Genomic DNA, 15,511 nt, shown 5'->3' with positions numbered 1-15,511 from the left:
TGAAGCTTTTCTGCCTTATCACTAAAAACATATTTCATCAGTATCAAGTACAAGGACAGTTATTAAAAGATGTAAAAATAAGTTTATTTCGATACAACAAACATTTAATAATGTATCATACAGAAAAACAGGAATTATGAAAGTTCTTTGTGTGACATTGATCACAATGACTGTACCAATAAGATTAAATTAGCGTGCACTATTGTTACAAATCCACACAGTGGATATACTGATTGACACATCTCTGTCTGGCGCAGATGAGATATGATCCAATAATGTTCCCAACCTTTTCCCCATGCTGAAAGAATCAGTTATATGAGCAAGCAAGTATGTCTTCACGAAAGTAGGCTTATGTTAATTATGCGCAGCCTGTAGTTTACATGCACTTGGACAAATTGGACCGTCAGTTTACCGACAGACGCACTAGTGTGAAACAAGGGGCTGTGGTGCGGAGTCTTGTAAACCTGCTTAAAGTCCTTTCGCCCCTCATCACCTTTTTTTCTCAGGTGAACATAGCAGTCCGTTCAAAAAGCTTTATAAAGGGATTTATTAATCCAAATCTATGGACGTACAGCGACACTGTTTTACGCGCTGGACGCGTTTCTTCTTGGTGTTTGGTTGCTTCCCAGGACAGAATAACGTGTACGTGACAGTGGTAAAGCTCTTGGGCTTACAAGTTGAGCACGACTGAAAAGCGCTGTCCTCTTGATAGACGTGTCGAGGGATGTAAAAAGAGTTGCACTGCCCATAACAGAAACGGTTGATGATTGTGCGGCTGAGGCAGCCTTCTTCATGAATGGTTTGTTTGAGTGGCTGCGTCTTGCACCAGTCCAGCTTCAGATAGCGGCGTTCTGTGACATGCAGGGCCTCTTGGCTAGAATCCAGCACCTCCTCAGCTGGTGTAGGCGGCCCCATCCCCCTGAATATGGTTTGTGGTGTCTGCGGCGATTGTTCCGACTGGTTTGGGTTGTATTTATTGGGATGGGGAATGGCGCCTTGAAATCCCCCGGTCCCTCTGCCCCTCGCTGGGCTCAGAAGTAGCCAGAAGACCACGACCGCAGCAATAGTTGTGTCTCTCTTCATCCTTGAATGGAGATGAAAAAGCAATTCATATTATAAACCGGATCATGGAAATTTGCAGACAAACTGAACCGCTTTGGTTTGCCCAGAGAAGTATAAAAGTAAGTGAAACTATGAAATTATGTAGGTCTAAGTAAGATACAACTAACCTAAAATAAAAGTAAATGTTCAGGAAGCGACCAAATATACCCATTCTAATCATGGGTCTCGTTTACTCTACATTATATTTGAGCTACGAAAAAAAGAAAAAGAAAGATAGGCCTAATAATAATAAAATGCCTGTCACCAGTTCATAAAACAATGTTCTAAGGAAATTGGATCGAATCAAACGGGCATTATCATAGACTAAAAAAAAACAGTCCAATCAATAAATAACGCTACTCCAGAAAATGTTGGCACTCACCTGTCGGACTTCTGACCATAAGCTGAGAACATGTGCCCAGTGTTCGTAGCGACTCGACAGAGCACCGGACAAAGAGATACAAAGTAAACACCGGACGAAACAGTAATGTGAAACAGCTCATCCACGGCTCATCTGGTTCAAGCGGAAAGCGTACACTAAAACTTGTGCCACCACCGAGATGCTTTTAAGAACATTTAAGTACATTGGCTTTGCATGATGCCTAGATGTCCACGCCCCCACGTCCATCCTCCTCCCTCAGAGAGCGGAAAAAAGTCAAGAGGACCAGAGGTGTGCATAAGAACATAGTTAGATTTTAATAGATAGAATTTTAATATACAACAGCTGCTTAGCCAAATGTGAGTGCAACAGCATACTATAAGTGTTGAATGAGGGCTCTTTAGCCCATCTAAAAGTTTTCAGATTCAGTGAAGAATTATTGAAATACATTTCTGTCTTGACACTGTTTTAACGTTGTAATGTAGGCCTATGACTATTGTGATTGTGTGGATCAGGGTTGAGGCTTGCTGGTGACTGTGTCTTCTTCCTCAGAGAAATGTGGCACTGATTTCTTGGCAACCACATTGTCCAGCCGCTGCCCCATCAGGTACGGGTTGACGCTCTGAAATATCAAAGTGTGTGAGACATGTTTGTGTTTATTTTAGCTTTGACTGGGCAAATGTGAAGTCACTGAACTAGCTGAATTGCTCACAGTCCTCAAGTCCATCTCCTCCTTTCAAAACTAACTCCACAGGAAATAATGCGGTTTCAGAAAGATCACACAACAGATTTTCTAAGACAGACAACAATATACCCTTTTTCTTCTCTTTGGTCCACCCTTAAGTTTTCCATACAACAGCTCCTTGTTCTGAAAGAGAAGGAAAAGAATTTTACCTCTGTCCCCTGAGAGCAAATTGCTTTCTTTTGTATTAGGCAATGGTCCTCTGTTTTGTTTTTCCAAATACTTTCAATAGTTTAGTATAATGTCCTGGCTTAAAGGAAATAAGACATAATTTCAGGCCACTTGAAAAGGTTTTTCAAAGAGTAATTTACTCATCAAAAACACAAGACTTTTATGTAACATTATATTCTGAAAAAAAGACAATATTATAATCATAAAAATGTCTGGTTTCAGACATTGTGTCTGATCTCAGGTGACTCACACAAAACTACACAGATAAGAGACGAAAAGTCTGGATGCTGTATCTCAGTGTGCAGAATTATGAAAACCATACCAGTAATAGAAACATATCAGCCTTTGTTATTTTTCAAAAAGTATGGGTGAAGGACAACTGCTGATTTTAAGAGAGCGCATAGGCCTATAAAAGAACAATGGATGTTAATGTGTTTTTGTATAATGTATGCATTACCTACTGTATAGGTAAATTATATTATAGGACTGGTTCAGTGTGACCATGATGATTGCACTAAAGTAATTGAAACAGTCTATGGACTTCAGTGGGTCACTGTGGGTCACTGTTCAGATATGCATTTTCATCCATTTCCATCAATCCTCTCAAATGCAGTGAGCTCATGTTAACATTCCTAGTTCCAAAGACATCCAACATCGTTAGCCTATAACGAAACCCACAATCAGCCTCGGGTGTGTTATGTATTGGCTGGGATTTTTGCCCTTGACTGATTACTTACCCACTTGGCCATGGCTGGGTAATCATGCTCTGGGTCGTAGAGGTGCTGATGCTTCTGGAACTCACGGCTGAACTCTGCAGTGTCTGGGGCTTTCTCCAAACACCCATCTGCCGCTGCAACAGAAACACAAAAAACCAGGAATCAAAATCACCTAGGAAAAAGTATCATGTTTGATAGTTCATGACTTTTCTTAATATCACATCTGTTTGTGACAAAATACCATACACGCTGCATATAATGTGTGCATAGGACTACTCATGACATAACCTATAAGCAATATATTAGTGTATCCAAGCTGGCAGGATATAGTAATATGTGTCACTATTATCATACTTTACTTGCATGGGTCTGGTGTTTCTGGAGGTACCAAATAATATGTGGTGTACAGCGATTCACCTTCTAGATACACTATTTTGTTTTTAGTTCCAAACACAAACCTGTCTTTCCTAGTGGGCAGGGGTTGGGGGGGTCGGGGTACCCATGGTCTTCACTGAAGTCTTTGGGAACGTTGTCCCCTGTTAATTCTGCCACAATATTGGGGATGTTGCCGTATGGTCCAAGGTGTTGAAGGCCCTCATGGGCTCCACCTGGTGAGCAAATGTTGGAATTACATGGCGAATTGGAGCTAGACCCACATGACAGTGTTCTGCGCACTTACAGAAATTAGGCTGAGCTTTGGTAAAACTGTTCCAAAAGCATGCTATCTATGGAAATCACATCCTGGGTGTGAACAATAGCTTACCTTGGATACTTTGAGGGCCTACAATATTGGTGGCCTGATGCGCTGGGTACTCTACCCTAGGGCGAGCGATACCCAGCTGTTCCATCACACCATGAAGCAGGCGCTGGATATCACCATCTGACACTTGGTCCGCCGTGCGGGGGCTGTGGCCTGAAACGACGGCTAACAAACCCACCACCAGGCTCAGGAAAACGGCAAATGTCCTCCTGATTGTCAAGTCCATCACGGACGCTGACTATTAAAGAAAATGACTTTAGATGTTTGTGCATAGGTTAAGACAATCTAATCAACTTGCAGCTACAGTATGCAGTCATCATCAGAGAAAACATGCTTGACAACATTACATTATTCAGTAGCCTAGGCTAGTTTCAGGCGTCAATCATTCGTTGCGTAATATTCGGCAGTAGAACATACTATTATGTATCTAATAACATGTTAGTTCGTAGACTACGTTGGGCCTACATGTGGTAAACCAAGAGAACAGAATAAAAAAATCTACTGCAGGCCAATTCTCGACAATAGCAGAGCAGGCGGTTAAAATAACGGAAATATACACGGTCTAGGAGAAAATCATTATTTTATAGCCCATGGTAATGTTTATCTTATTTTGTTATGAGGGTTTTGTCAAGAACGTTTTTTTGCATTGCAGCAGCCTTGTAATGATGTTAACAATAAGCCAAAGTGTAGACCATTCTCTATATGCGTAATGGATAAATAAACGACTCCGCTAGGTCTGGACTAGTGAAGATGGGGGATGCATCGGACACAAGACAGATAGCCTACAAGCTCCAAGATGAAGTCCAAGAGTACGCTATCACTCCCACTGAAAACGGCATCAGTGAAAACAATAAAATACTATAAGAATCGGCATAAATGGTTGCGTTGTTTACTCACCATGTAAATAGAGCGGCGGAAAACAGGTGCAACGGGGATGCCGTACCGTCCACTGCCTACATTACCACTGTTGCTAAGCACTCTGATTGCACCCATTTCCTGGATTGCCATTGGTTCACGCAGATGGAAAATTACATTCACTGCATTTCAGGCAGGTGGTCTATTTCTAGCGCTCAGCCTACCTTTTCAGGCTTAGCATGGGGTTAAATTTCTGAATACACCTGCTCGTTCCTCCACCAACAGGAATGAACAGACGAGATGCATATGAGAAGGTTTTTTTTATTTCTGTTAATAAATTAACCACAGCAATGTTACAATATGACATTAAAATGTTACATTACAGTAAAGGACTCATTTGATTTAAAAAATAATGTAATGACACAAGTCTGATCACTGGATCAAATGCTTTAAGTACGCTTACCCACCACACAGTAAAGAACTTAAGACATTAGGCAAAGATAAATCATAATCCAGTACACCTACACCAAACACGTGAAACAAGAACAACACAATCTCAACACATGCAAAACACTACAACTCTGAAATACAGGGCATTCAGTTGGGCTTCAAAGAAGACCCTCTGTAACTACCCCTGTCCATGCAACTTCTCTCTATGAACGAGTTAATCCTCTTCACATACTGGTAAACAGGGGTCCTTTGAAAATTAAGAGGGGATCGGAAGCCTTTTGGCGTTATCACGTGAAAACTGCTGAAGATTTTAACGTGGGCTGCCACCCTGCCTGGGTGAGGCTTTGGGTCTGTTGGTAAACCCAACACAGGCTGTGCAGTACCAGCAGTTGGCTCCAGTAGACATGCTCTCGCTTGGTCCTGGTTAGGTACCAATCCGCATGCCTCATTCTCTTCTTGAACGCCACAAAGCAGTTCTAGCTTCTGGACATCAACCTCTGGGGCGTCACGGCTTTGTTCATGTACCACCAAATCTTTGGAACTTCCATCTGGAGTTGTTACTCTTACCGTTACTTCATATTTTGACTCTCTCAATTCTCTCGCTTGACAGTTAAACTCAAATTTGAGAGTTGGGGAAGTGGGGGTCTGAAACAGTGACGCTCCTGTGTCCACCAGAAAAACAGACCCAACTGGAGTGACACACGGTGACACGGTGGGTGCTGCTGAACGTGCTTGGTCTTCATCTCTGGCATTAGGATTGATTTGCGGCGCGTTATTGTTTTGAGAATCCATAACCACACGGCCACCATCTTCAGTAAGGTCACAGGCTTTAGACGAACAAAGTTCAGGCTCCTCGGAGTGGCCTGGATCGGAAAGACAGCACAGTGTCTTCAGTATGCTGGAGAAAGAGGAGCTTTTCCTGGGAGCGGCCTCAGGCTTCCGGGTGTTTCCTGAAGTTATTTCCACAGGTGTATCAGTAGGCAGGTTTAGTGACGGCAAAGCTGATGGGATTGGTGTGCAATGTTCCTCTTGTTTGTTTGATGACAAACGGCTGATGTTTCCTTTGACGGCTCTGTGGAAGGCAGAACAAACATTTCAAAGTGTGTCTGTACTGATATTGGCCGGGTTTCCCAGAATTGTTAAGAAGCTCTTTAGTGCTAAGAACTTCTTAGGAGCGTTGTAAGAATGTTTTTGGAACGCTCCTAAGAAGTTCTTAGCACAGAGCTTCTTAACAATTCTGGGAAACCCGGCCATTAGCATATCAAGCTGTGAAAGTTTAGCATGTTGTGTATGGGGATTCTGAACTTACCTTCTAACTTTTTGGTACACTGATGCAGATCGGTTTGGTTGTGAAGCACTAGGTCTTTCGTTTTCAGTTAACAAAGGGGATGATTCAGATGTGCCTTTGGGTAAAAGCAATGGAGGAAATATAAAATAAAATACATTAAACAATAAACATAATCCATTTTGAGTGTGAGTGTGAGTGTGTGTGTGTGTGTGTGTGTGTGTGTGTGTGTTTACCCGAATTGAAAAGAACTCGTGGAAGCATCCCCAAGCAGAAGCTTCTTCTCTCTCTCGGTCTCTTTCTGGTCTGGTACCCTTCTGTCGAAGCCTGAGAGGAATGCCTTGCATTGGAACTGGGGGTCCTCCGCACGGATGTAAGCAAGGCTGAACCTATAAGATACACTGAGCATGATACAGTACATACTGTACCCTAACAAAACACTCTTTACCTTAGTACAGCTTCAAACTCATGTTGATGGAACAGTGATTTATAATAGGGAGGGTTGTTTCTCTGTCATTGTCGTTATTTACCTGGAATTGTATTATGCAACTTTGTACCAAACAAGGACAAGACCCATGTACCTCGTCAGCATCATTTTTTAAATCAGACAGCCAAGCATGTTCGAAAATTATGCTGATCAAATCATGGTTATAAGGCAGATACTTCAGGATACATGAGAGGGTTATAGCACCTGCATCAGAGAGTCTTCCTCTCCTCTTCCTCCTCCGATCCATGTCCATCTCCTCTAACATACCTGCATCTAGTAGTGAAGGGACCGTTTCCACAACGACCTCAGGGAGAACACCTACAGGAAGCAGAAAAGAGAACAAACATACTTAATATAATCAAATAGGTGTTGAGGTCATCTTGCCCTTCCGAATAGGCTTACTGTAGTTTTCTGCTAAAATGCAACAATCACATAGCCTGGGTTTACCCATGCTGCCTTGCACGCGATTTAATGATCACACATTGTAGACACTTTACAAACTTACTGAAGAACTTATTGTATGGTAACTGTAACTGGTCCAGTAAAAGCCACAGCTAACCAAACAGGTCATTTGATAAAGTGAGAGAAATAAGTGTCTTACCAATGTTGTGGGCATTTTCAATGAAAGTGTTCATGACGGCAACTTCAAGTTTATCATGGCCCTCAACAGCTTTTGAACCAGTGTTGAAGGGGAAAAGGTTTGGAGCAAAGATCACTGACAAGTTATAAGCAGTCATTTTGTTCTCAGTAGCTCTGAAACAAAACCACAAAGGAAAGTTTGAGATGGAACATTGAAGGTTTGTCATCATTAAACCACCGTAGATTTTATTTTGACTGACTGATGGACACCAACCTTTGCGAGAGCCTGTTGAGAAAGCAGGAGAGGAACCGGAGAGTCACCGCATTTGTATCAGGCAGGAGACAGGACAGCAGCTGGGTGGCCGAGGCCCTCTCCTTCTCAGAGGGGAGCTGCTGTGCTTGGAGCAGAGCCTGGTGCAACTCCGCTGGAAAGATGGGGCTTGGCAGCTCACGGAAAAACTGCTTCACCAGGCTAGCCACATCACAAGGGAGGGCTGTGGAGAGGCACTCTTCACCCTGATCCAGCTTGGCCTGTTTTTTTGTTTGTTTGTTGTTTTGGGGTTTTTTTTTTAATATATATTTTTTAATTAAAGTACCATGGAATACATTTCTCTATCTATACCATGGAGATAAAAACGCCACACTCACCTTGAGGGATTTCAGGCGTATGACAGAGCTAGATTTCCTGAACAAGCCTTCAGTGTCGGCATACTTTGAAAGGTGTTGGCAAGCATCCACCAAAAATCTAATGCAAATTCAAGCAGATGACACATGTATTTAAGGGGGCTAACTCTTGCTATATGTCAGTTTTATTGACTGTCTGAATTGATGTGAATTTACCTTGGCACTAGTCCATATTCTGTTACCTCACATGCATACACATTTTCCAGTGGGACACCAAAAATGTGTATCTAGACAAAGTAAGGGGGAAAGAGTAAGAAGGTTAAAAGGAACGCGTTTCTATTGAACTTTCTATCCATGCATTCAAGCAACACAACCTACTGGTCCCTAATAATCACACGTCCAACCTTTTAAGTCGAGCATGCGCGCAAAGAAATCATTTTAAGTAGAAAATGCGCATATTCTCCGATATGCCTACTACTATGGCGTTAAACCATAGTAGTAGTTAGTAGTAGTAGGCTAGAGAAAATGTTACTGCACTGTGTCGAAATAAACTGAATGTTGCATGTGCATACCGAACTTTCCCCATGGCATGGTGTCCCAGTGTTTGAATCGTCTCTGATGGTCAGTGAAGACTTCAGCTTGATTCCATAAATAGTACGAAGATGCTGCAACACAGCCATGCGCATTACACTCAGGTCGGAGATCTTCATCGTGAGTTTGTTCACTGTTGCACAACCTAGTAATAATCGACGAAACAATTAGCGGACATGGAAACGTTTTAGTTTTTACAAATTGTTTTCATTGCTAAAACCATTAAGTCCCGCTCCCTCTCTTTTCACCTGACGACAACCTACTGGTGTGACGTGCAGGAGGTCTCCAAAGGTCGCCCTTCTCTTTGCCAGATTATAGCAGGTCATTTTATAATCGAGGAATAACTTACCTAGTTAAAATGCTCGATTTTTCAGATAAGAAACATTTATTTTGGTTTATGAGTTTCGTGATTACTGCTTAACAGAAAAATATTGATGTTTCTCCTTTTTGTTATTGCCTTGATATCTGGACAAACGTAAACTATGACAATGTTGACAATGTCCATATTCAGTGTAGTCTCGAATAACGCACAATATAGGCAATTTTTGGACAGAAGGTGTCATCCAGAAACTGCACCATGAGGTGTGGCACTTGTAATGTATAAAACAGGAAGTTATGAGATTGTAAATGTACTATGCTTGGGCTACTAGAATAAATAAAATAATACATTTCCCATAAACATTTCTTCCTGAGGAATTCTTGCAATGTATTTTTCAATGCAATTCCAACAATTGCATTGTCTCACAAATTTTGCCAAACGTATGTTTTCACACAGTCTAAAACAGATTATTTGAAATTTCATCTTGACCATAGTTAGTCCAACCTGTGAGAATCTGAACAAATGTGGCCTTGGCACTTATTTTTGTCTAGTAGTTGCTATCAAATCCATGTTTTAATTGATAATGTAAAGAACAGATCACACAAAGTCCATGTACTGTCATGGGCAACTATTTTTATTAAAACAGGACATGTATATACAGTAAACGGTACAGTACAAATGTAGACGGAGAGAGATGGATGGAGTGGTAGCGAGTTTTGGTTGCTTAGAAGCACTTCCTGTGGACAATGGAGGGGCCTGCCTCATCGTACTCCTGCTTGCTGATCCACATCTGCTGGAAGGTGGACAGGGAAGCCAGGATGGAGCCGCCGATCCAGACGGAGTACTTACGCTCAGGGGGAGCAATGATCTAGAGGGAGAAGAGAAGAGTAACTGATGAGCACTATGGCTTTTGGTCTTTGGAGCTCAGTGAAATTCAGCATTATGCTATATATATGCCAGTGGGATGAGAGCGATGGTACTGTAGATGGCTCACCTTGATCTTCATGGTGCTGGGGGCCAGGGCAGTGATCTCCTTCTGCATGCGGTCAGCAATACCAGGGTACATGGTGGTACCACCGGACAGAACGTTGTTGGCGTACAGATCCTTACGGATGTCAATGTCGCACTTCATGATGCTGTTGTAGGCAGTCTCATGGATACCAGCAGACTCCATACCTGTCAGGTAAAGCAGACAAAGTTGTACAAGTCGCACAGGTTAGTGTGGCGTCTTTCTTCCAAAAAGATGTTCATCTGAGGACTTGCACTACATTCTTTGAACACTAGAGGGCAATATAGTACTAAACATTGATATTAAAAATATATGTAAGATGCAAGGGATACTGACCAATGAAGGAAGGCTGGAAGAGGGTCTCGGGGCAACGGAAACGCTCGTTACCAATGGTGATGACCTGGCCGTCGGGCAACTCATAGGACTTCTCCAGGGAGGAGGAGGAGGCAGCGGTGGCCATCTCATTCTCAAAGTCCAGAGCAACGTAGCACAGCTTCTCCTTGATGTCACGCACGATCTCACGCTCAGCTGTAGGAGACAAGATTCACGAAAGGGTGAGGATAGTTTCACATGAGTTTTGATCACCAAATACCACAGGTACATCTCAATCTGAATAGATCAAATAGGTCCAGGCTATATACACAAACCATTCGACAAAAGCACACATCCTTATGAGATATTTTCTCAGATATAGAAATATTTTAGGCCTGTTTTTTGCATTTTCTTGAGAGACAAGACAATTTCATTCTCCTGTTTTCAGAAGCGCTTACCAGTGGTCACGAAAGAGTAGCCACGCTCTGTCAGGATCTTCATCAGGTAGTCAGTCAGGTCGCGACCGGCCAGATCCAGACGCATGATGGCATGGGGCAGAGCGTAACCCTCATAGATGGGGACGTTGTGGGTCACACCATCACCGGAGTCCAGCACAATACCTATGGAGCAGTGAAGAGATAAATAGTGAGACGGGTGAAAATACTGGAATTTTCTACATCAATTATGTTCTTGTAATCAAATTTGAAATGTTTTATGTTTCTGTTTTAGTAAAACCATGTGGATGGTTGTACCATGTGTGTGCATTTTGATTATGATTTGCTCTACTGATTGTAATTGGCAGTGAGTGGATCTCGTGACGTATACTGACCGGTGGTACGGCCGGAGGCGTACAGGGACAGGACAGCCTGGATGGCCACATACATGGCAGGGACGTTGAAGGTCTCGAACATGATCTGCAAGGAGATTAAAGACAAGGGAGGCATGTTAAGTAGGCCAGCACAGACCTTGCTCTCTATGGCAGGCATTTGACCTTGGTCAAGAGGGGAGATAATGCTTGGCGCCTTCACAGGCGCGTTCTCACTTGGGTCATCTTCTCCCTGTTGGCCTTGGGGTTGAGGGGGGCCTCAGTGAGCAGGGTGGGGTGCTCCTCGGGGGCCACACGCAGCTCATTGTAGAAGGTGTGATGCCAGATCTGACAGGGTGGACAGGAGACAGAGAAGAGGGTGTTAAACACAGGGCTTGTGGGCACTTTAGTCATTATTACAAGTTAACAGGGCATGTTTGATCAACTTTGTCTACTTTATTTTGTTAACTCATGAGAGAGTTGAGTAAAGCTGGGACTCTCTCAAATCATACTGTCACAATACACAATGCCCGCTTTAACAATAATATCTGATTCAACAATTCTGCAATACTCGATACATTGTAAAAGATAAATCTACCATATCGTAATGTAGATGAAATGTGTAAATAAAGTCAAAAGGCAAAAAGCTGAAATTGTGCATTTATTCCATTTCATTTGTATTACCGAGATTGATATCTGTAGGCCTACTGATATTTTGTCACCCTAGAGTTGACTGTGTAGCCTACAACAGATGTACATGTTGCAGATAATCACTTCAACTGGTCCAGTGATCTAAATAGACTCAATAACTGTCTCTATGAGTGTATGTGTGAAGTACTGTTCTGCGTTTAATGGGCTACCCACCTTCTCCATGTCGTCCCAGTTGGTGATGATGCCGTGCTCGATGGGGTACTTCAGAGTCAGGATACCCCTCTTGCTCTGGGCCTCGTCTCCGACATAGCTGTCTTTCTGACCCATACCCACCATCACACCCTGTTGGGAAGCATGCAAAATGTCAGATATTGTGCCAGCTGCGTAACCGCCAGTAAAAATACACCAATAGATGCACCAAAATATGGTTTACCATAAAGCGTAATTCATATCAAGTAGTAGTGAGCAAAGATTCTGTTCTAGAATCTTTGGTAGTGAGCTTATGTGAAAGTTGTGTACCTGATGACGGGGCCTTCCAACGATGGAAGGGAAGACAGCGCGGGGAGCGTCATCACCGGCAAACCCAGCCTTGACCAAGCCAGAGCCGTTGTCGCACACAAGGGCGGTAGTCTCGTCGTCGTCGCACATGATTGGTCTTTTCTGGGATGGTCTACAGTGAACCAAAACGCAAACGGTGAATTTGGTGAACAGAAATAGCCTACGTCTACGCAGAGAAATAATCTCACACAATTGTCTTGAGTCTACTGAATTCACTGTGCGTAATGAAAAGTTATTTAGCCAAATATTTTATGTTGCTTTACATGTTTGACCATCAGATGTAAACATTACTTTTGAGGCCATAAAAGTCTTGATAGAGCACCCGAAACCGTTGCTCTTTTAGCAATGCAAAGACCGCCTCAAAACATATCACAAGCAACAATGCATCATGCTGATAACAGTAACAAGTCAAAAAGGGACGTAGCCAAGGCCCCCAAATTCAAGTTGCTATTTTGAGCATCAGCTCTTGTCATTCCAACCAACAGCCCTCCTGAGCCTCCTATCTGTAGCTATTTCACAGCTGAAGGAGTTTGTCCGCTGACAGCTGAGTGCGGTGCCTGCATCCAGTCACAGCTGCCCCCTCAGGGAAGGCTAGGCTAGACCCGCTATGCGTGAACCATGGCATGTGCTAAAATCTTTCTGGCCCTGACAGCAGCTACCATCTGAGTGTTCAGCCTTGAGAGTGAAGTCCAACACAGCTGAACTGACCTGACCTGACTCCCTTACAATATCTGGTTATGGTTCACACCTTCAATGACTATCACAGTGTTACTCCTAGTACAATCATCAGTCCTTAATTGTTTCAAACTCACTCTGCATCTCTGCTTGAAGTAGCCTACCTGTGTTGATTCAAGAGAATCTTGAACTCTCTAGATGGGTACCAAACTCACACAATCTGACAAGCACTCTAGTCAGCTGGCTTTGCCCGTATTGCCTCACTGGAATCACTTGTCTCTCATCCTGTCACTATGCTGGTGTGTAGACCATGATTTATTCTGTGCATCTTCCTGATGGAGCCATTATTTTTGTCTGTTCATCCTTATGAAGTAGCCACTAATTCAGTGTATCCTCTTGAAGTAGCCACTAGTTTCTGTACATCCTTTGAGGTAGTCACTATTCTTTCTGTTTATCCTTTCGAGGTAGCCACTATTTTCTCTGTTTATCCTTTTTTGAAGAAGCCACTTTTTAATTTAGTGTATTCTGAAGTAGCCACTATACTTTCTGTATATCCTTTAAAGTAGCCACTGTTTTTTTCTGTTTATCCTCCGGAAATAGCCTCTATATATTCTGTGTATCATCCTGAAGTATTTGCTGTTCTGTCAGTGTAGCCTCTTGAAATAGGGACTATATTTTCTGGCCTATCACCCTGAAGTAGCCACTATTCTTTCTGTTTATCCTCTTGAAGTAGACACTATTAATTCAGCGTATCCTTCTGAAATCACTACCATTCTGTCAGTGTATGCTCCTGTAGTAGTCCATAGAAAGATAGGCAGTGGGAGTCACTCACCAAGTTGTACCGCAAGACTGGAGTTTCCTCTGGGACAAAGGGCGAGGGTCTAGGATACTCCTTAAATATGCCCGTGTTCCAGGGGGGTAGGGAGCAAGGGGCGGGCCCAGGGGTTCACACAAGCCCAAATAAGAGCTGCCCAAAAGTCACCCGCGTAAACGTGCATCTATGAGTGCATGCGGGGGGCCTTTGACAGGACGCCACTAAAATGGGGAAATGTTTCCTAGGAGACAGGAGTCCATCCCCGTCACAAAAATAAGACTGAGCACAGAAGTTGTCATTCTGTTTTTTTCACTCAGAGCAAACAAATATTGCATATAATATCTCATTAAATGAGATCAGAGAGATTTTTTCTCTTCATCTTACTGGTTGTCAATTCAGTGTGTGGCCTAGGGATGCATAACCATCTTTAGTTATTTGAGTCTTTTAGTAGATATTCTGCAACAGTGAAGGCAAATCAAATGATCAGAATGCTATGACTTCAGTGGGACCTTAATATACAGCTTGTGGTATTGCACAATAATATTATTCCTCTACTTTGTTATGAGTGTTCTTGTGCATTATGAAATTGATATTATGCTCCACTTGAGGAGGTTGATGAAATAGCCTGGCTATATTGGCCATGTTTAACATAGTGGGGAGCAGAGCCAGGAGTGCGATGAGTTAATTGTACATGACTACAAACCAATCTGTCATTTCCTTACTGGATGCAGTATACAGTCAGGGGTCAAAAGGTAACTAGAGAGACGAGTATCAGTTGCATCTTGTTAAATCGTGTCTGTCTCTGAAAAGTGCCGTTGATGGGATGTCACAGGAACGGAGCTACTGTAACTGGATACGAGTTTTTCGATTGGGGCTGAGGGTGCCGGGGTGTTGGGGTGGGGGTGGGTGAGGGAAATCCTTGTAGACAGGGAGGTCTCCTTAAGGAGCAGTTGGTGGGTATTCAGCCAGTGTCTGTGGGACCCCTTCCTCTGTGAGCCTCTGGTAAGGTATGTGGACACTCAAAACATGCCAGACAGCTGAAGACAGTTGTCTGTGTCCTTTGTCTTTGCCTGTGTGTGTGTCTGATTGTCTTGTGTGTGTGTGTGTGTGTGTGTGTGTGTGTGTGTGTGTGTGTATGTGTGTGTGTGTGTGTATGTGTGTGCGTGTGTGTGTGTGTGTGTGCAATGATGGGGGGGAGTGACGCCTCCTCCACAACTGCTCTCGGACGCCCCGGTGGCAAAACACCCATCGGCGCACTGATTGGCCCAGCTCTCTCCTTTTAGGGCCATGCTGGGTGACAGGTGGCGGCGGGCGCACATCAGCGCGGTGCCTCTGCTCCGGGGCGGCAGCCCCAGCTCCTTATTCGTCACCTTTACCCAACCCACTTCCTCCCCCCCGGAGGCCCTCCCCTCTGCCCCTCCATGCTCGCCGTCTCTCTTGTACCCTATGAGGAAATGAGAGTCTCTTTTTTCCTATATAGAGTCTTGGGGTCAGGGGCTCATTCACCGGGGTCCCACAGTGCCGCCGAGCTTAGTGAAAGGCCACTGATCTATTTCTCTATTTCGAGGCTCTGGATTTGCATAAAGAGAATACTATGTTCTCTCGGTTACCTGGATTATGAAGTAACA

The 15,511-nt window shown here is 43.4% G+C and overlaps 3 protein-coding genes across 3 annotated transcripts; all 3 read right to left on the bottom strand.

Annotated features, from left to right (window-relative positions):
* Positions 1–59: 59 nt before the first annotated feature.
* On the bottom strand, positions 60–1,642 carry grem1a (gremlin 1a, DAN family BMP antagonist). Its single transcript, XM_062551420.1, has 2 exons — positions 1,484–1,642; positions 60–1,084 (listed from the first exon to the last, which is right to left on the bottom strand). The coding sequence occupies exons 1-2, from the start codon at positions 1,513–1,515 to the stop codon at positions 550–552; spliced, it is 567 nt and encodes a 188-aa protein (XP_062407404.1). The 5' UTR covers positions 1,516–1,642; the 3' UTR covers positions 60–549.
* A 132-nt stretch (positions 1,643–1,774) lies between these two features.
* LOC134098375 (uncharacterized) lies at positions 1,775–9,029 on the bottom strand. Its single transcript, XM_062551406.1, has 15 exons — positions 8,722–9,029; positions 8,366–8,436; positions 8,174–8,270; positions 7,800–8,056; positions 7,548–7,699; positions 7,151–7,264; positions 6,696–6,848; positions 6,484–6,577; positions 5,325–6,246; positions 4,767–4,865; positions 3,873–4,107; positions 3,568–3,717; positions 3,131–3,243; positions 2,295–2,348; positions 1,775–2,102 (listed from the first exon to the last, which is right to left on the bottom strand). The coding sequence occupies exons 1-15, from the start codon at positions 8,857–8,859 to the stop codon at positions 1,992–1,994; spliced, it is 2,760 nt and encodes a 919-aa protein (XP_062407390.1). The 5' UTR covers positions 8,860–9,029; the 3' UTR covers positions 1,775–1,991.
* A 643-nt stretch (positions 9,030–9,672) lies between these two features.
* actc1a (actin alpha cardiac muscle 1a) lies at positions 9,673–13,945 on the bottom strand. The gene is made up of 9 exons (XM_062551003.1): positions 13,902–13,945; positions 12,356–12,506; positions 12,050–12,178; positions 11,423–11,533; positions 11,210–11,294; positions 10,839–11,000; positions 10,405–10,596; positions 10,054–10,235; positions 9,673–9,927 (listed from the first exon to the last, which is right to left on the bottom strand). Exons 2-9 carry the CDS (start codon positions 12,482–12,484, stop codon positions 9,784–9,786), a joined length of 1,134 nt encoding a protein of 377 aa, XP_062406987.1. The 5' UTR covers positions 12,485–12,506; positions 13,902–13,945; the 3' UTR covers positions 9,673–9,783.
* Between the last annotated feature and the right edge of the window lie 1,566 nt (positions 13,946–15,511).

This window comes from Sardina pilchardus, chromosome 12 (assembly GCF_963854185.1).
Source record: "Sardina pilchardus chromosome 12, fSarPil1.1, whole genome shotgun sequence".
NCBI lineage: Eukaryota > Metazoa > Chordata > Actinopteri > Clupeiformes > Clupeidae > Sardina > Sardina pilchardus.
The sequence above is the reverse complement of the archived record's forward strand: the minus strand, read 5'-3'. Positions and strand labels throughout refer to the sequence as shown.

Excerpts from the sequence above, each read along its gene's own strand:
- grem1a (XM_062551420.1), bottom strand. The coding sequence starts at position 1,515 with ATGTTCTCAGCTTATGGTCAGAAGTCCGACAG. Across the intron at positions 1,085-1,483 it reads TATGGTCAGAAGTCCGACAG|GATGAAGAGAGACACAACTA; the intron begins GTGAGTGCCAAC and ends TCTCCATTCAAG.
- LOC134098375 (XM_062551406.1), bottom strand. The coding sequence starts at position 8,859 with ATGAAGATCTCCGACCTGAGTGTAATGCGCATGGCTGTGTTGCAGCAT. Across the intron at positions 7,700-7,799 it reads CTCAACAGGCTCTCGCAAAG|AGCTACTGAGAACAAAATGA; the intron begins GTTGGTGTCCAT and ends GTTTTGTTTCAG. Across the intron at positions 4,108-4,766 it reads TCCGCCGCTCTATTTACATG|TCAGCGTCCGTGATGGACTT; the intron begins GTGAGTAAACAA and ends TTTCTTTAATAG.
- actc1a (XM_062551003.1), bottom strand. The coding sequence starts at position 12,484 with ATGTGCGACGACGACGAGACTACCGCCCTTGTGTGCGACAACGGCTCT. Across the intron at positions 11,295-11,422 it reads ACAGGGAGAAGATGACCCAA|ATCATGTTCGAGACCTTCAA; the intron begins GTGAGAACGCGC and ends ATCTCCTTGCAG. Across the intron at positions 11,001-11,209 it reads CGCCTCCGGCCGTACCACCG|GTATTGTGCTGGACTCCGGT; the intron begins GTCAGTATACGT and ends ACTGCTCCATAG.